The sequence below is a fragment of the Olea europaea genome, chromosome 8 (genome assembly GCF_002742605.1).
Source record: "Olea europaea var. sylvestris chromosome 8, O_europaea_v1, whole genome shotgun sequence".
Classification (NCBI taxonomy): domain Eukaryota; kingdom Viridiplantae; phylum Streptophyta; class Magnoliopsida; order Lamiales; family Oleaceae; genus Olea; species Olea europaea.
The window spans coordinates 6,283,235-6,302,987 of record NC_036244.1 but is presented as its reverse complement, the minus strand read 5'-3'; the positions used below and the strand labels follow the sequence as shown (position 1 = coordinate 6,302,987).

At 31.8% G+C, this 19,753-nt stretch overlaps 2 protein-coding genes across 5 annotated transcripts in view; both read right to left on the bottom strand.

Moving 5' to 3' along the window:
- Nucleotides 1–7,175: 7,175 nt before the first annotated feature.
- On the bottom strand, nucleotides 7,176–10,388 carry LOC111398652 (floral homeotic protein GLOBOSA). Of its 4 annotated transcripts, none has more exons than XM_023025660.1 (7): nucleotides 10,129–10,388; nucleotides 9,966–10,032; nucleotides 9,304–9,365; nucleotides 8,949–9,048; nucleotides 8,744–8,773; nucleotides 8,567–8,611; nucleotides 7,176–7,548 (listed from the first exon to the last, which is right to left on the bottom strand). In XM_023025660.1, the coding sequence occupies exons 1-7, from the start codon at nucleotides 10,314–10,316 to the stop codon at nucleotides 7,399–7,401; spliced, it is 642 nt and encodes a 213-aa protein (XP_022881428.1). In that variant the 5' UTR covers nucleotides 10,317–10,388; the 3' UTR covers nucleotides 7,176–7,398. The 4 variants fall into 4 exon arrangements, with proteins under 4 accessions (XP_022881428.1, XP_022881430.1, XP_022881429.1 ...); XM_023025661.1 differs by having other exon boundaries at nucleotides 7,191–7,542; XM_023025662.1 differs by lacking the exon at nucleotides 8,744–8,773.
- A 4,541-nt stretch (nucleotides 10,389–14,929) lies between these two features.
- LOC111398219 overlaps nucleotides 14,930–19,753 on the bottom strand; it is a 23,540-nt gene continuing 18,716 nt past the window's right edge. Inside the window, exons 5-6 of the mRNA XM_023025150.1 lie at nucleotides 15,680–15,808; nucleotides 14,930–15,154 (exon numbers count right to left, since the gene is read on the bottom strand). Of these exons, the coding sequence (XP_022880918.1) occupies nucleotides 14,930–15,154; nucleotides 15,680–15,808 (354 nt within the window). The remainder of the gene's footprint in view (nucleotides 15,155–15,679; nucleotides 15,809–19,753) is intronic.

Below are 19,753 nucleotides of genomic sequence, written 5' to 3'. Positions count from 1 at the left end.
AATCGCTGTCCTCAAACTATATTTGCCCCCTCTCGGAATTGAATGAGATGCTTAAGGGTTTTGACAAACGGTTTGTAGGATTATATCAAGCCTTGTAAATGATTTAACACCAAAGCACAAGTGTAATCCTTCAAAACTTTAAGAACACGAAGGAAGATCTTAAATATGAATGTAAATCATAGTTTGATTCAATATGAATGATATATGGATTTCAAGATGTTTTCAATGATTCCAATATTTTTGTATTGATCATTCATCACCTATTTATAAGCCTCAATCAATACATCACGAAATAGTGTCAAAACAAGAAGAAAAGTGACAACTTTTAATCCAAAACGGCTCCCAAGTTTCAAATTGAAAAACCAGCCAACAACTATTTTTTTAACACTATGCGTACGCATAGTATAAACCTTGCGTACGCATAATAGAAGAAAATTTTAATTCTAATTTTGCCAAAACACATCTCGTGTATGCACAAAAATAAGTCTGTGCGTACGTATAGGCAAAAAATCAAATTTTGCATTTTTCAATTTCTTTTGATTCTACCAATTCCACAATTGAGCCCAACAATTAGTCCATTANTTTGAACCAATTATTCCTTGTGACAATACCGGTAAAAACACACACATAAGTATCACGTGTTCTCAAGTTCCTCAACTCGCTTAACACTTTTATGGCCTTGCGCTCATCCTATTCAAGAAACTTTTAAGAGAGAAACTCCAATTCTCTATTGAAATGGCACCACCTTAAAGTTCATTTAGGTGAAATTCTTCTAGTATCTTTATTACTTTTAGAGATACTTGTGTTTTAGCACTAAACTTCATTAAGAATTTTAAACTCAATCCTCACTTCAGTAACAGCCAGCATTATTTAATTAGGATAGGGTCATTGCGGATTTAAATATTGCTGCAACTATTTACATATCGAATGACTTGTTGTTACCATTTGAACCCGTAGATTACCTTTTGAGTAATGACAGGTAGGGTTGCTATCATTGGTGGACCGTTTTAATTAAAAAGTTTCAACCCCATCCTACTTGAAGTAGACGTCACTAAATTTCCTTTTAGTGGTCTGGTTAAAAGATTTGCTAAATTCTCTACGGAATTATTTCACCTTTGATAATTTCCTTGTGAAGTCACATCTAAGACATACATATCTAGATTTCCATGTGACTTAGTATCTTATCAAATATAGCTAGCCAACTATCGATTTATTTGATAGATACATCTTGTTACCACTAAGGAATCTTTTATGAAGCCACACGCTTCTTACTAGCTTTATTTTTAGCTTTATAAATTTTCAAAACACTGTCGGATGATTTCCATCAAATTATTATACTTGTGAATTATTTTTTATTGTGGATTTCATACTTGGGTCTTTAGATTTCATCATTGAAATATTACAATGATTTTCAACTTATGATTATTCTTAAATATTCACATTGGTTTTGCAAACTTCGTGACTGGCTTTCACCCGATTCATCCACTTAGTCTTAGTGTATTTCATCCTTATAAATATATGTATAAGGACTTTTCTACCTTTTTTCCTTTCATAAATATCTTTCTATGATTAAAAGTTAAAGGACATGGTAACTTTTTAAAACTAAGTTACCCCCACAGTTCCTCAAGCTCGTCCTCTTCATCAATCCGATCTCAAGTTGTCGAAATAAAAGAGTTAATGCAGAGATTTCCTCAAAAAAAAAAAAAAAAAAAAAAAAAAAAGAGGAAGAAGAAGAAGAACATATATGCAATCTAATATTGTTGCATCCACAAATTTTTGAACTTCTCATATAAGTTCACAAGCGTCAATGTTAACCCCCAAAATTTCGGGTTACACTTGAATTTATAGTTCATCAATTCTTTCATAGTTCAATTCACTTATCACTTGGATCACATAATTTGATCAAAGTCATCTCATATACTATTAATGATTCTCAAGTATAAACCAACTCAATTTGGTTCTTTGATTGAAGTTCAATTCAATCAATGAAAAAGACCAAGTACTACTTCTTTCAAACATGTACAACTTATCCCTTTTCACAAGATATCATCATATCAAATAATAAGGCATACGTTCACCTTATTTAACTTCAGACAAGATTATATTTTGTCATACTCATATGCAAACATAATTTAGTATAAGATCATCTCATTTAATTTCATATAATTCATTGAGGCTATTACCAAAATCAAAGTTAGTATAGTTTTCAACCAAATATGAAATTTTAACCAACTAATTCACCACATTCAAACTTTTTTAGATTTGAATGAAAAGGATATTCGGCACCACCGCTAACTTTAGGCACAGTTTGTGCTCTACAAAGTATTTCCTTGTCTTAATAATTTCGCAAGCAATTTCCACTAGAATAAGTCACAATCTGTCATGCTTTATGCAAATATAATTGGCATAAAGTCATTTTACTTAATTCCATAGGATTAAATAAGACTATTAACATTAACCCAAATTAATATGAATTCAACGAGACATGAAATCAAACAATTAGTTGGCATTCTCACAATATTATTATTCCATGCGTATGAACCATACTGTTCCCATATTGTACTTATAGCATGCATTAATCTATATTTCTTTTGATGAGTTCATATTTCTTTCGCAAATTCATATAATCGAATACAAGGAAAGAGACACGAAAGTAACCACATGTAATTTTCCATTTTCTATAGAGAAAATTGTTATGAGAGTTCACACAGTTTCTTTTATATTCACATACTTTCTTTCAATAAATTCTTACACATTAGAATTTTCCCATATGTAACATATGCAATATCATGCATTTTATTGCAATAGTATAGTATGCACATCAAGGTTTCAACCATTTAACAATATGGGTGCCAAAATTATACATCTCAAGTGAAAGAACATAAATTTCCTTCATGCATATTCAAAATAGAGTAAACATTTGCATACACCAATTAGTGAATATCAAATAAATTCACGACTCAAATATTCTTATATATTTTTAGCATGTTCCCATAGCCACCATGACAAAATGTTCCATCAAATGATTGTGGATTAACAATTTAAGAAAACCAATTGTTTCTTTCAAAACATAATTTCATGGTAGTAGACCCATGTAATTTATGCATACTTCATCAAAAGACATAGTGTTATCATGGTTTTGATTAATCGATTTCAGTCTCAACTTGAAACTACAAAGGGAATACCACATTGCTTAACAATATTCAACATGTCTTTCATACTCAACATCTAGTAAATCAGCGAAGTAGATCATAGATCACATAATCAATTCTCATGCCGTAATATTTAATAAATTGACCCTAGAATATCTCATAATATTCTACACGATTTTCACAAATGAGGGGCTTAATGAATAAAGATTTCAACTTCAACATAATCACATAATTCTTTCAAAAATTTTACATCGATACCAACACCTAATAATCTTTCATTAGCCTCTATTATCACCATAAATTGCATATAAGATCAAAATCAATAAATAAAGCATATTCTAAGTATCATAAATGCTTTAATCCATCAAATATATCAGAAAAAGAATTTATATAACTATGCAATTCATAATTGTGAATACAATATTCATATCCTTCATCTAATAGGAAGTTTTAGATGATCATGAAAATTCATATTCAAATTCATTAAATGTATATAAAACATACCTTACAAATGAATATGCAATGTTAATTTTCATGCAACAACATGATTTCCATATTTCCACTTTCACAAACACATGCAACAAATTATGCACAACCGAAATTAAATTCATGGAGAATATCATCATTGATAATGTGCATATATTTTAACAAAACATCTAAATTGCATGTGAGAAGATCATTATATCACTTACCAAAGTGAAATTTTAGAAGATAAATGAATATTACCGGAATTGAATTCATGATGATGGATTCTATCCTTTTATTCTTCAATGAAATCATTTCTTTTCAACCTTTCCAAATTTCTTTCGCCAAAGAAATGTTGATTTCGATAGCATCGCCAAATCCGGAATTAGAATGGAGGAGATCTTCAATTCCGTCATCATCAGAAACTTCAATTTGTACTAGCCTTCACATGAATTTCGCCCATCAAATATCTAACCAAGAACTGGATTTCATCAACTTGATCTTGCCAAAGTGATATTGTTCTCCATCACAAGATATAGTTTGAGATTGTTGAAAAATTTACCTCAACTAGGGAAAATGGAGAAGGAACAAACAACTAGAAATATGATCAAAAAGATGAAGAACATAACGAATATGAAGGCTCGAATAATTGTTGTTCTCAAACTATATTTGCCCCCTCTCGGGATTGAATGAGATGCTGAAGGGTTTTGACAAATGGTTTGTAGGATTATATCAAGCCTTGTAAAAGATTTAACACCAAAGCACAAGTGCAATCCTCCAAAAATTTAAGAACACGAAGGAAGATATTAAATATGAATGTAAATCAATAATTTGATTCAATATGAATGATATATGGATTTCAAGATGTTTTCAATGATTCCAATATGTTTGTACTGATCATTCATCACTAATTTATAGGCCTCAATCGATACATCACGAAATGGTACCAAAACAAGATGAAAAGTAGCAACTTTTAATCCAAAACGGCCCCCAAGTTTCAAATTGAAAAACCAGCCAACGACTATTTTTTAACACTATGCTTACGCATAGTATAAACCTTGTGTACGCATAGTAGAAGAAAATTTTAATTCTAATTTTGTCAAAACACATCTCGTGTACATACAAAAATAAGCATGTGCGTACGCATAGGCAAAAAAATCAAATTTTGTATTTTTCAATTTCTTTTGATTCTACTAATTCCACAATTGAGCCCAACAATTAGTCTATTATTATTTCATTGATTTTGAACAAATATTCAACAAACAATGCAAAAGCACTGCTATTGCATCGATTATGTTGGCACTAGATAATTGTAGTGGCACACAACATGGCGATGATAGCGTCTGTTGCAGTTGCAAATCTCGTGCAACATCATGCTGTGTAGCTATTGCGCAACGCCATATGAACAATCAATGTTTGTTTGTTATAACATGATAAACAATTTCTAACAAGTATAAAGTAGGCTCTAATGCCACTATTGAAAATTTATTTAACATGCACAGTGGAATTTAAACAATATTTCAATTCAAACTAAGAATATTCTTAGTGTTTAGAGAAAAAGTGTGATAAAGAACTATACCTTCAATTAGTTCTTTTAAGAACAATTCAAAGAATTTAGTTATTAGCTTAACTAAACAAAATGTAGATTATAATCTCTAGCTATACCAAAGTGATTATAATCTCTTGCTATCGGGAATGACATATATGTATTGACATGGTAATTGAAATGTTACGACTACACTTGACAGATCCCAAGAGATTTAGGGTCGCTAGAGAATCTTCATTGGGAAGAAGGCATGTGAGCTTCAGGAGCAAAACCCCAATTCTACTTTGGATTGTGAGTACTTTCTTGGTTACAAATTTAACATTGAACTAATTAGAATTGGCGTTTGGGAGGGGAGGGGGTTAACAAAGTTATCGTACAGATTGTCTCTTGCAAGCCTCTTGTAAATGTAGCTGAATTAAGCCCTCAAACTCATTTTCTGTCATACAATTCATGAGATCTACAACTTTTATTAACTTTTTAATCATATATTTTATGATACTAAAAATCTAATTTGTAACTAAACTAAACAGGGGCTAAATCTCTAGACTCAATTTGATAACTTTATGTAATAAACTTATAGAGTTTCGATGCCAAATCCTAACTCAATAAAAAAATTGCTGTTTTTGGTATAAAAGAAAAAAAAAGTATATATATAAAAATAAGGCATGGAATGAAGATGATTGATGAAATATTGATAGGAATAACTTTTTAATGGGGTTATATTGACACCACTTTTTAATTTCATTAAAGTCCTTAATTTTGTTTATTGTTGTACTTATGTCTCCAATTTTTTTCTGTTGCATTTTTGTCCTCTGTTTTGTATTAGTTAGAACATCTGGTGGTCTCTGGTAATGGTTTATCCAAATATTTTGTTAGTGTACTTTGAATGAGAAATAAATATATTGTCACATTTTTGTATTTGTAGCACTTTTTGCTCACATGAAAATATAAGGGTCAAATAAATCCCTTTACTCATAGCCTTCATATAATTTTTTACATAGTCGGATGATACCATAGTAGTCACTCTTGGTAGAGTAACATCCAACATCATCAAAATATTACCATCCTCATATAATGCACTATGGTGACCTCAAGTTGAAGAATCGATTCCTCCAACGAACGTCAGAATTTTACCATTGACACTCAGACAACTATCCATTTGGAATCTCTCCAGCAAATATCCAATATTTTATTTTCTTAACAAAACATTCACGTGTCCATTTAAATGTCCTCGTATTTTAGCTTGTAAGATCAGTTGCCCACTTCACTATTGAGAAATGCCACACAGTTGATCTATTCGTAATAAAGATTTCCGTATCTCATTATCACTTACGATCAAAGATAATTTAAGATTCAGTTATATGTAAATTGTTTCTCATTATCACAACTTCTTATGATTGACAAGTTATCAAGATTTAAATATATGAACTCTATTAGTTTTATATATTAGAAAATAAATTCAATTAAATAATGAATTAATCTATGTATACAAAAAAAAAAAAAAAAAAAAAAAAACCTTTACAGATTCTATATAGGGAGATTTTTTTTTTGTAAATGTAGCAAGGTTGTTAAATAATAGATCTTGCCAAAATATAAAAACACATTTATTATATTAAAAATGTTTACAGCCTACTTAGAGCATAACACTTACAATTAAAGACATTCTCGTAGTTCGAGATCAGTTTCATCCTCTTGCTTGGTTCGAGAGTTTTTACCCATTTGGGTTTCTTCATCAACAATTCTTGTTTTCTTTATTGTTTTCATATTACAAATGTGGCAATTCAATATAGGATAAATTAACTTAATTGACTAAATATCTACAACAATTAATAAGTGATTTGTTGCTATTAATTGTTAATTTTAATTCCGTTGTTTTCACCTATTCACCGCTCTTTAGGGGCGAACTAGTAACTTTCAAATGCTATCAGAGCTTTTCAAAAAACATTCTCGTAGTTTGAGATCAGTTTCATCCCATTGCTCAGTGTGTTTTCTAATGTTAACCTTAATTATTATTGGTAACTAAATACTAATACAAAAAACATATATAAATGTTAAAATAACATCCAGAAGTCAGGCTTAAAACCTTTGGACAAAGGCATGCACAATTGAAACAGTTTCAGACAACCTAATTAAGCTTACAAATTTTAACTAAGGTTTTCTTCGAAGAAACCAAATTAAGCAGCGACAGAGGTCATTTATTTATATGTTATATATTAGGAGCATCAGGCAATGCTACTAGAAACGATCCTGCAAATTCGGCTGCATTGGCTGCACACGAAAGGCAAAAGGCATTTGTGATTCGTAGTCTCCAACTCCCTGTTGATGATAAACATCCCCATTTTCTAACCCATTTTGATCATCCATCGGATCCAAATGCATCTGCCGCTATAAATCATTGGAATTAATTAGACATGCGGGTTTTGCTGAACTTGAATGGAGACATGAGTTAATTGTTTCAACGGTTACTGAACTTAAGTCCATGTCTTTAACTGGCCACAAAACTTTAAAATGTCGAGTTTGGTTGCTGAACTTAGGTTCATTTCTTTGATTGACCACTGAACTTTAAAATGTCGAGTTTTGGCTACTGAACTTTGAAAAATGTCGAGTTTTGTCCACTGAACTTAGGTTTATGTCTTCTATTGCTCACTGAAATTTAAAATGTCGAGTTTTGACCACTGAACTTTGAAAAATGTTGTACATTACTCACTGAACTTTGAAAAATATTGTATATTACTCACTGAATTTTGAAAAATATTGTACATTATTCACTGTGAACTCAATATTTTTCAAAGTTCAATAATTATGCTAGTGAGTAGCATACGTCATATTCCAAAGTTCAATGGCCAAAACTCGACATTTTAAATTTTAGCGAGCAATCGAATACATGGACTTAAATTTAGTGACCAAAACTCGACATTTTAAAATTCAGTGACCAATCAAAGATATGGACCTAAGTTCAATACCAAAACTCGACATTTTAAAGTTCAGTGGTCAATCAAGGAGATGGATCTAAGTTCAGTGACCATTGGAACAATTAACTCAATGGACGTATTCATTTATATATATAGTGCACAAGTGATAATTTAACAAAGAGTAATGATATTCGTAATGGATCACTACGATAGTCGCACTATGTGGCATATTGACTCATGCATCAAATAATCACATGTCGTGTGTATGCCATTAGAGTGACTACCATAGCGAGCGATTGCGAGTAGCATCATTCTTTAACAAATTATCACTTTTTATTATTATTTTCTACTTTGATTAACAAAAGATTATATATCTTATGTACAAAAATTAGGATCTTAAGGTAACTTAGCCTTCTAGGTACTAATTAAATTAACCAAATGATACAATATTCCATGCTTGTTGTGTATATAGCAAAGAGAAAAAGACTTACCAGCTTGAATTGGAGCCCCTGGTTCTCGTCCTCAAGCATTTCATTCTGATACGATGTTCGCCAGAAGAACATATATGAGCAAATAAACATTTGAATGTAAATATAAAGCATAAGTAACAATGTAGTACATAGTATTGAATAATTGAAAAATAAATGATTATCAGCAGTTAGCACTACATGTTTTCTCATCATCGGTACAAACTCCATCTGTCAAAAAAGGGGAAAAAAAGAAAAAGAAAAAGAAAAAAGGTCAAGTATCAGATTGTTACTTGATTATACGAAGATCACATGAATCGAAAAGCAGCTGGGATAAAAATTTGAAAAAATTATAATAATAATAAATAAATAAATAAAAGAAGTAAGAAATATAAAGGGATTTTGCCTGTTTGGCTTTGAGACTTGATATCCCATTTTCAAGAGCTTCCTCTAAAACCATCAGTTCTTTGTAGTTCGAAGTTGTTATGTCCTCTCCACTCAGATGCCTGAAATTGACAAGCTACATATAAGAAGACATGAAGGTATTGTTGCTAGAAAACTTCTTAAAATTTTAGTATTTCCATTTCGACAATTGAAAACTCTTCAAGATTCTAGAAAATGTTTTTAACCCAAAGCACGTCCTACTTCTGTTAGAAATAGCGTTTCTACTCGTTGTTTCATGTCATGTTCCGTTTTGGTTCAAATTAGTGTGTGTGTGTGTGTGTGTGTGTGTGTTTGTCGAGAGAAAAGAGTAATCTAACCTGAGTTCAGTCTGCATCCTATCATTCTCTTTCTTGATTCTGTTGATCTCATTGTCCAAATGCTGTTACAGTTCAACGCTTGTTAGAACAATCAAACATAAAGGATATTGTACAGATCTACAATTTTGATTGACAACCCTAAGCATTCTGGGGTGCCCTAGAGCCAAAACTTTTTGACAACCCCAGATCAGACTTAGAACCACCAGGTCAACAAGAAGTTTCAGATTATTTTTGGACAAAAAGGGCTTATAATCACTGGATCTCTTAAGGGATATCAAAACATAAGTTTTCTTTTTATGTTTGATATATTACAAGTGCTTTCCTGAATTTCGCAAGAAAAAAGGAAGAGAGAGAGAGAGAGAGAGAGATATTTTACCAGATCCGTCCGTGGATGTAACGCCTGATGCATTTTTTTTTTTCTCTGCTCATTTAAAAAAATGAAAAATGCTAGAACACTAGGGATTTGAGGGAAGAGGGATATATAGATCTAGAGAGAGAAAAGTTCATACTATATTTAGATCTTCCAAGAAATTCATATTAGCACAAAACCATGTTATTTTCCCACAGCTCCACCCAAGAAATCATGGATGCTAGGGCTATATGATGTTCATATTCTCTCTCACACACACAAAAACACACATATATAGATATAGAGAGATAACCTCATGCTTAGCATCCCAGAGCTTCTTCCCAGAGAGTTTATGGTACTGATCCAGCAAGTCAATTAACCTTCAAATGAAAGAGGAAAAAACAATAGAGAAAACCTAGATATTTAACTATCAATCACACAAAATAAAATGAATGAAGAAACATATAAAGACATACGTAGTAGAAGGGCTACAGAAATCGTGCATCTTGCCAGAATTATTAAAGATGATAACAGAAACTTGAGCATCACAAAGAACACTTATTTCCTTAGCCTTTTTCATAATCCCACTTCTCCTTTTTGAGTATGTAACTTGTCTATTGCTTGAGTTCTCTATCCTCTTGATCTCAATCTTTCCTCTCCCCATTTTCTCCGCTCTCCAACTCTCTCTCTCTCCCTCTCCCTCTAGATCTCTTCTCTTATTGATATTCTTTAGGGAACTATTTAAGAAATGATAATTGAGGCTAGGGGTTTGTGGGTGGAGGTGGGGTGGGTAAGTAATGGTATTTTCCATTGTAGGTTTAGAGACAAGAGACTTTCAAAAGCTTCAGCAAAGTTGGCTCGTTTATGGGCTATTGCCAACTGTTAAAAATCTGCTGTTTAATTTATGTTTTACTATCTTGTTCCACCTTGTTAACCTTTGGTCCATCTATCCTTGTAAATTAGTGCATATACTATTACCTAACAACAGATACACAAAATTGGCATATTGATTGTGTGTATAGATGCAAGTTACTAGGCTATTACAGTAATCTTGATTTAGGGTTTTACTAAGGAGAGACAAATCAAGAACCAAAAGACATTGAAAGATCTCGTGGAGGATTAGGAGCATTGGAGTTTGTGTACGGAGTCCAGGATTTATAACATGATTAGTCATAAGATGATTTCTTAATTAAAACCTTAACCATCAAATCAAATGAAATCAACCCTCAAATGTTGATGGTCAGAATAGAATGACTGATGATGGAAAATTATTACATTTGGTCAAAATGTAAGATGGGACAGGAAAGTGTTTTCTCGAGGGTCTCCAGCCAGTAAGTCCCAAAGCAAGGATTTTTCTAGGTTTTTTGTCTACCTTATGATTTCATTATATAAGGAGCTTGTGAAAATTTCAAGAAAGTTGTGTTCATGAAATTCTAAATAATTATACAAGAAACATAACTTTTTAAATTTAATAACGAAAATTGTTGTGTAGAAAAATATCTAGACAACATTTTTAACAAAACAATCAAGAAAGTTACTTTCTATGGAAAAATATTCTGCTATTATAATTTATACTTATTTTTATACATAAGCCACTCCAAACATTTAAGCATCGAGAAAAGCCATATTGGATTAGGGTTTCCTTTTCTTCTGGAGTCTAAAAGTAGTGTTCTAAAAAGCGTACAACATGGTCAAATGTGGAAGCCAAACTTCAAACTTTATGAGCCTGGGCAAACTTAGACGAGGCCTATGCATAAAAAAATAAAGTTTCTTATCTTAAAATTATTTTAATTTTTTAATCATTTTAAAAATTATTGTTGTAAATATAGTAATATTTATGAATGACTTTTATACCACTGCAGTTTTAGTTATTATAACTGTTGTATCCTTCTAACCATAATTCTTCCATATAAATATAGGATTTTGATTCTTAATAAAACATACAAGTTTATTTGATTTTTCTCTATTTTCTTCTCTTTTCTCTCTATTTTATAACACATTATCAGTATAAAAGTTCTAGCCAATTAAATTAGCAAAATTTATTCTTCTTTCTACTCTTGAATCTCTAACCATATAGAGGTAAGCAAAGTAATTTCTTGTGAGGAAAAAGAGAAGGCGACATTACTTTTTGTGTGCTCCCTATATATATATGTATTCATAATCATTTCGCATGTACCGTCATATATATTTTGGTGACGAGTATGACTGCATATTAATCAGTTAGATAATTTATTTGATGTTGATTATTTATTAAATTGATGTTCGTCATCCGTAAGTTTAATTTGATTACTTGATTGATGTTCGTCATGTGTTCCTAAATGAAAACATATAACCATGTCATATTGACATTGATTAATTTGATTACTTGATTGATTATTATCTGATTATATAATATTTAATCGTATTTTTGTAATTAAATAATTGAATTATATTTGATATTGAACTAGAAATTTAATTTGATCTTATTGTTTGGCATAATCAGTTGGACGATCACTGGATCCATAATGATGTGAAATTAAAGAAAAAACAAACATATTTTCAATGAATAACCAGAAAAATTTTGAATCCTCTATATCTTTCATGAAAATTTTTCATTAATCATTACTAGCTATGATAGGTACTGAATTTCCTCTATTTCTTAAAAATAATCAGGTGATAAATGGAGCCCTCATCATCTTCCATGTTGACCATCTAAATATTATTTTTATCTAATTAATTTGATACAAATACCAGATGATTGCATGGTGTTCATAACCTTAGGTTTGCGAAATTACTGTTCAAATATTAAATTATGAACATAATTTTCAGATTATATAATCAAGACAGTGTATTTTGTTAATACTAATGATCCTAAATCTCAACATTTTAATAAGTGTTAGTTAAGATATTGATAAATGGTTTGATACTATTGTTTGTTAAATGCCTCTGATTAATTTAATTGATAACAAAATACTTTCATTTCTATTTAGAAAATGCTATTAAGCATCATACCAATATCACTGTTTTCCCTATTATAATTGACTTAGGATCCGAGCCAAATTTATTCATTTAATTATTTTAATAGTACAGTATATGTAAAATTGATTAACCACAATGCACTGAGGTGAAAAGTAAAGAATGTTGAGAAAAAAAATACGTAGTTTTAGCCCTTATCTCAAATGAGTGGTATTCGATAATGCAATTTACTGATTGTCAATTTTGATTGGACCATTCTCCTAGCATTAAGGGGGAATTAAGAAGTTTGAAATAATATACAAATGCATTATTATATAAATCCCCATAAAAGATAATTTGAACTAGAAGTTGGAAATATAATTTATTTAGATGCATATACTGACCTATGAGACCAACAATATCTAATGCACTAATTTTAAATGCTCCAACACGAATTGATGTCCTAGTAGTTGTTAATATTATTTTTGATATATTGATGACACACCTAAAGCGTGATGATATTTGATTTTAATATAAAAATTTCGAAACAAAAATGGAGTAATTAGCAAATATGTTCCTATTAAAGATGCATATACTCTTAATGAATATTTAGACATAACAAGTTTTAAAATCTCAGAAAAGGTTCAGGTTTTATTTGAAATATCTCAATAAGTTATATCATTATAAAAAATATTATTATCGAAAAAAAAATGTTGACAACACCTTCGCACATAATGTACTGCATCACATAATGTAGGATCGAAATACATGTATCAAAATATACCGATCGAAGTAATGATTAGCCAAATAAAAAGGATGCAATCTTAAATTGAATTTATTAACGAAATCGAAAATTTCTAGACCTGCAGTTCGAAAAATCTAAAAGTATATACTTATGTGAAAAGGAAGTGAGAAAAATGAAGTTTTAATATGTAATGCACGACTCTTAACATAGTGAATTTTGCAAATATCATGGTTGATTAAATCGTGAGGCCTTCTGGATTTTATTGACAATGCTTTAACAAGACGGCAATTTACTACTCAAAATTATTATTTTTAATTTGTTGGCATTTTTGTCCCGTTGGATTTTTTTTTCCAAATAATGTTTTAATAAGATAGTTATTGTATAAATAGTCATTTAAGGGGAAGTGTTGTAAATATAGTAACACTTATGAGTGACTTTTATACCCTTGCAGCTCTAGTCATTACGAATGTTGTATCCCTTCTAATCCTAATTTTTCTTTATGAATATAAGACTTTGGTTCTCAATAAAAGACACATTTATTGACTGATCTCTATTTTATTCTCTTTTCTCTCTATTTTATAGCAAATCATATATACCAAATGTCTAAAATTATAAAATAATATATTTAATTAATAGTTCCTACAATTAGTCAATTAGATAATTATCAAGTTTTCGAAATGGAAAAATTAAATTACTTTTCATATTTTCAGCTTTCAACTAGACATGTCCTACTTAAAATTTTTTAGTGTGTCTTCATTTTTGACTTTTTTACAGATAAAGTCATTTAAAAACTTGAAACTAAAATTGAATAAAAGGCCTTTTAAAAAAATAAAGTTAATAAAGCACCACTTAGCGCTCATTGCCAAGGCATGACTTTTTGCCCAAGCCTTACGCCAGACTCCTCTTAGACGAAATTTTTTAGAACACTGTTCAAAAGTAGCATCCATTATTTAAATAACATAAAAGGCGTTAACATTTTGTTGTCCAGTTCTTTTCCCAATTTTCTGGTCTACATTTTAGTTCCCAGATTACTCCAATTGCCAAAAATCATTAGAGAAGTTTATTGAGACCCCCACAAAAAAAAAAACAAAAACAGTAGAAGAAGGAAAAAAAGGGTTAATTTCCCAAATTAATGAACAATTAACTATGACTATTTAGAATAACAGTTTGATTGCATGAATTTCCATTGCTCAGAATAAGTTCTCTGCATAATCCACTAGAACGGATGCTTAAAGGCAAGTTGATCCGTTAACCATTGCAGATTCCTTTTAATTATGGCATGTTTGCTGAAATGCTTTTCATTGAATCCACATAAGAAATGAAAATCTTATTTATTCTACGATCCAACTTATACATCTAATCCATCCAATACTGTCACAATGATATATCCTTACAAACCCACAACATAATAAAATCAAAAGCAACTCAACAGTATCCTTACAAGAACCACATATATCAAACACACGACAGGTACATATACATAAAAACATTTACAGCATTGTACATTTCCTATGTAATCCAACAGGACTTCAATTTATGATTTGCAGAGATTTTCAACACCAAAAGAATAAAGAAATGCCAACTTCTGGAAAACGAACTCATTCTCTGATCAACAGTTCATAGACATTAATATTATTTTCGTCGTTTAGGTGTTTCAACATTTCAAAACTTTTACGACTCTGACTTCCCAGAAAATCAATTCGCTTGAATTCAATATACCCAAGCTCTGCAGTCTCTATGCTGGAGTAAGCCAACCGAAGCCTGTCAGCCTGTCCTGAATCTGTGTGGATAGCTACTTCTATTTCATCAGCCGACATATTCTCCTATGAGATTGAATCATAAAACCAATAAGAACAATGCATCTTAATTTCTCCTATGTGTTTCCTTGCAGAAACACAGATGTAAATTACCCAATCAAACATATCCAAATATTCCAACTCAACTTCTCAAATTGAATATTTGCACTCAATAAATTTTAAGAACGGGTTTATGGCCATATTTGGCTACTATCGTTAAAGTATATACTTATGGTACCATCACAGCTCACTCCCTAGTGATGCATACATCAAAGCCACCTGGAAAGATGTTAGCAGTTGTGAAATCATTAAAACAATATTTGTCATTGAGTTATTTGGTACACTATATCCTCCCAGCCACAGCAATAAGTCAAATACCTGGTAAAATACATGGATATGATCCAACACTTGCAAACACGTGAAGCCTTTGTCACTGAAAAATGTCCTTGAACGAGGGCCCGGCTCCAAAAATCGATCAACTGGAAACAGTATAGTTAGGAAGTGGCTATTGAATATTAACTCTGACTTGTTGAGGTATAAGAACCTTTTTACCTGCATATAGCAATTCCAGCGCTTTTTGACACCATCTTTAGCAAGGTTTGCAATCTTTTGCCTATCTACATGGCTTATATTAGTAATAGAACGAGGTACAGTGCCAGGATCAGTATTACCATTGACTACCTAATCCATAAGGATCATTCAACAGATAAAACACAAAGATCTGAATACCAATCTGCCATTTTGGGGCCAGCTTGTCCGATATATAACCTCCAAAATAACCAATTAAGTGCAAGAACTAACTCTTAATTAGTAATCCGATCTATCCCAATCAAACACAAATAAACTGCACAGTGAAACTAGTTTTCAGATTAAGCCCTTGTTTGGTCACCATTATTTCCAAAATACATTTATCTCTCTCTAATTTTTAATCATACATTCTTCAAAAAAATAATATTACATGCAAACTCAAAACTTTTCCTTATTTTTTAATCATACATTCTCCAACAAAATACTATTCCAAAATGCGTTTTGAGGAAAAAATGGGGCTCAAACATGCTCTAAAAGAATGATTTTTATAGTTCTTCTAAAACTAATTCCTTATGCCCTCTAACTAGAATGGACATTTCAACAGCTTTAACCGTGATGCAAACCGAATTAATATCATGAATTGAGTTGGCTCCAGATACAACATATTGTAGCAGGAAATAAGAGCAGTCCTTGGTGTAGGCTAACTGAGAAACATCTCAAGTGTTACAATCACTCAAAGAAATGTACATGTAAGAAAAAGGAGAATCTTCACCGACTTCCACCAGTCTATGTTTCATGCATTTCAAATATCCATGGCTTGTAAATGCGAATAAAATTTTGTGTCTGTAAAACTCATAACTTAAGTTGCGGGCTTATCAAGTGTTACAAAGACCTGTTAAGAAATAAAGAGAACAAGAAAGAAAAAGAATTAGTGTTGAAAAACCTGTGTACCTCCTTAAAGATGCCATTTTCGCTAGTGTCTAGCAAAGCTCCAGTTTACCTAGCCAAATCTGCAGATAAACGTACGAGCCTTTGCACACGAATTTCATTTGCAGACTTCAGAACCCATGCTGGCTAAGGCAAGCAAAATATTGGTTTATAGATGACCAAAATATGTACCAGAACAATATATCAGATATTTGAGCAGGTGAACAAAGAATAAAATCATAGGCAGGGAAATATCGTAGTTTGACCTAAATAATACTTAGAGGGGGGTGAATAGGTGTTTATGCAGAATTTTCACTAATTAATTAATAAATGCAACAAGTCACAATTATTAATTAGTCCAGTTCATTTCACATGCTCTACTATCCTATGTTGAACTGTCGAAAATAAGTAAATTGAAAAAAATAAGTAACACAATTAATTGATAACGGAGAAAATCTCTTACGGGATTAAAAATTTCGAGCCCAAGCCAATACAAATTCACTATAAACGAAAATTCAACTTACTATCTGCCACACACAACTAACACAAGTTTTTCTAACCTCCTAACTACAATTTTCCAAAGCCGTCCAGGAATGTGTGCTCTTGCTCTAACTCCCAGCTCCAAGCCCTCCTGTGTTGCGTGCTCTTACACCAATTCCCGGCTCTTGATTTTGTCTATCTCCTGTGTATTCCTAGGAACTCCCGATTCTCCAATGATCGGAACTCCAATCTCCTTCCCTCATTTTCAAATCTCAACAAATGCTTTGGAAGAACAAGTTTTGGTGTTTGATGGTAGTGGATTTTATGTTTTTGTGGGAGTGCACCAACAGGATGTGGGATTGAATGAATATATCAAAGTGTACAAGGTTTTCTCCAAATTCAACCATCTAGAAAACGCTAAAAACGATGCACTGGTATTTATATGGGATGTTTTGGGTAGTGTAGGCCGGGTCAAAATCTCGAAAATCAAAAAATAGGGTTTTTCAAGTAGCAATGTCGCTCGATCGAAAAGCAAGTGAAGTAGTGGCGCAAAGCTAGCGAGGGACTCTCTGTTTTTAACACTCGAGAGATCACTTGGCGAGCAGCTAGTGAAACTTCAACGACACTTCTTGCCCTACTTCACAACTCAAACCCTAACATACTTTAACAAAATTGCAACTTAGTCTCCAACTTTTACTCACGTACAAATTGACGCCAAACTCTTGAACAATTATAAATTGACCATTTTGATCATAGAATAGCTAACACAAAATCTAATAGGGAGAGTAGTGTAGATTAAAGGGACAATGTCATCATAAATGTTACAAAAAAAGAGAATTGACAATATGAAAAATAAGAACAAGAACATAAGATTTATAAGGAAACCCAAAACGGGAAAAAACCACGGGCAGAGGAGGTGAATAATTGACTATATCAAAATATGATTCCAAAATTTGGATTGTTTGATGGTTTTAAGAAATGTAATTACTCCTATATATAATACAAAAGAAAAAAAGGAAACCTAACATCTGGTAGAGTCCTAATATAACAGGTCTAACAAATGATAGTGTTTGAGATACAATAGGAATGTAAAAACAGCCAAACTTGCGATTAGGATTTCAGCTAGATAGTCCCACCGCTAGAGTGGCAGGCTCATGTACAGTGAGCGATCCATCCACCATTCGAGTGCCCATAGTGCAACCAGTGAGCGGTCAACTTGCTGAAAAAGACGCTCAAGTGCCACCTGCGCGATTGGTGAGCAGTATTCACGCAATTTCTTCTCCTTATCCGTGAGTTTTTCTATCTTAGGTTTTCACGTAAATCTTATGTTCTTGTACTTATATTTTTGTATTATCAATTCTCATTTTTTTGTAATAATAAATGAGAAATATGAGATTTTACTCTGTTTTGAACATTACACAATCTCTTAAATCTTCATGAATGGCATTGGAACACTTACTGTATACAAGATTACTTGAGTGCCCAAGTTATTTTCGATTAGACTGTCCTTCGCATTCAATATAATTGGTATCACAGCCAGCATACCAATGATCAGCAGAGACAATGTCAGCTACCTATTAAATAGATACACATGTTTGAGAGAATTCCTCGGGTTAACTTGGACAGTTGACTTCAATTTTTTTTATTCTTATTATTTTAATAACAAAACTTCAGGTTTATGACAATATAGCATGTAAGAATTTCACTTGCAACACATTGAAGAAAGTCAGCTATCAAATAAAATAAGCAATAATTTAATATAGTGAGGCGTTTTGAGAACAATATATAGATATTCTACATCTCATTCAAATAAGCAAGGAAGAAAACTCAAGTGCCTTATGAAAATTTTTTACTCTTCCTTACTACATAGCTCTGCTGTGACATCATTATCAACATAAAATGATTGACCAGAAAAGGGTGAAGCTACAGTTCTTTTGGTCTCTCTTTCTGAAAACTGTAATTTTTGTCCAACCAAGCAAGTCAATTTGTCCAACCATCGAGAGAAGATTTCTCACTGTCAGTATTCTAAGCAAGTCCCTTCAAATCATTGCTTCGGGAACCCGTTTCTCCAATATGATTAAAGTTACTCGTTTAACCTCTCTTAAACAAATTAAAAAAACCCACTCAATTGTTTGAAAGTAGAATGTCCCTATTTTGTTCAATTCAAGCTCAAAATATGCCCAATCAGCTCAATTTCAAGCAAAAACTAATAACATTGTGCAAAAAATGGGCTATACGAGGAGAATATGAGACAAGCTACTGTTACAACCATGCTATGCTGCCAGTAAAAGTTTGACACTTTTCGTAGCACCCTCACAATAGGAGGAGAGGGAAATATTTTTTGGCATTTTTTATTCACATGGGTCCCACACTTCGATTCAAGGATTGTGTCAAACTCTGGCAACTCAACTTAATTCCTATTGTTTAAGCCAAATATGCTCTGACAGATATGATATGACAAGTCATCTTAAATCCATTCACTATATCTTCAAGGATAATAGAATGTGATGTATTGCCCCAAGCTCAATAGCAACCAATAAAGATTAGACCTCTTTTTTGCCTCGAAAGTTGATGTTTGTGTGCATAGCACATGGTCCAAATTCCAAGTTTACCAGCTAACGTTAACAAGAAAGAAAGTTATCTGACACAAAAAATTAAATCAATGCTTTTGAGTCCATGGAGTTAAGTATT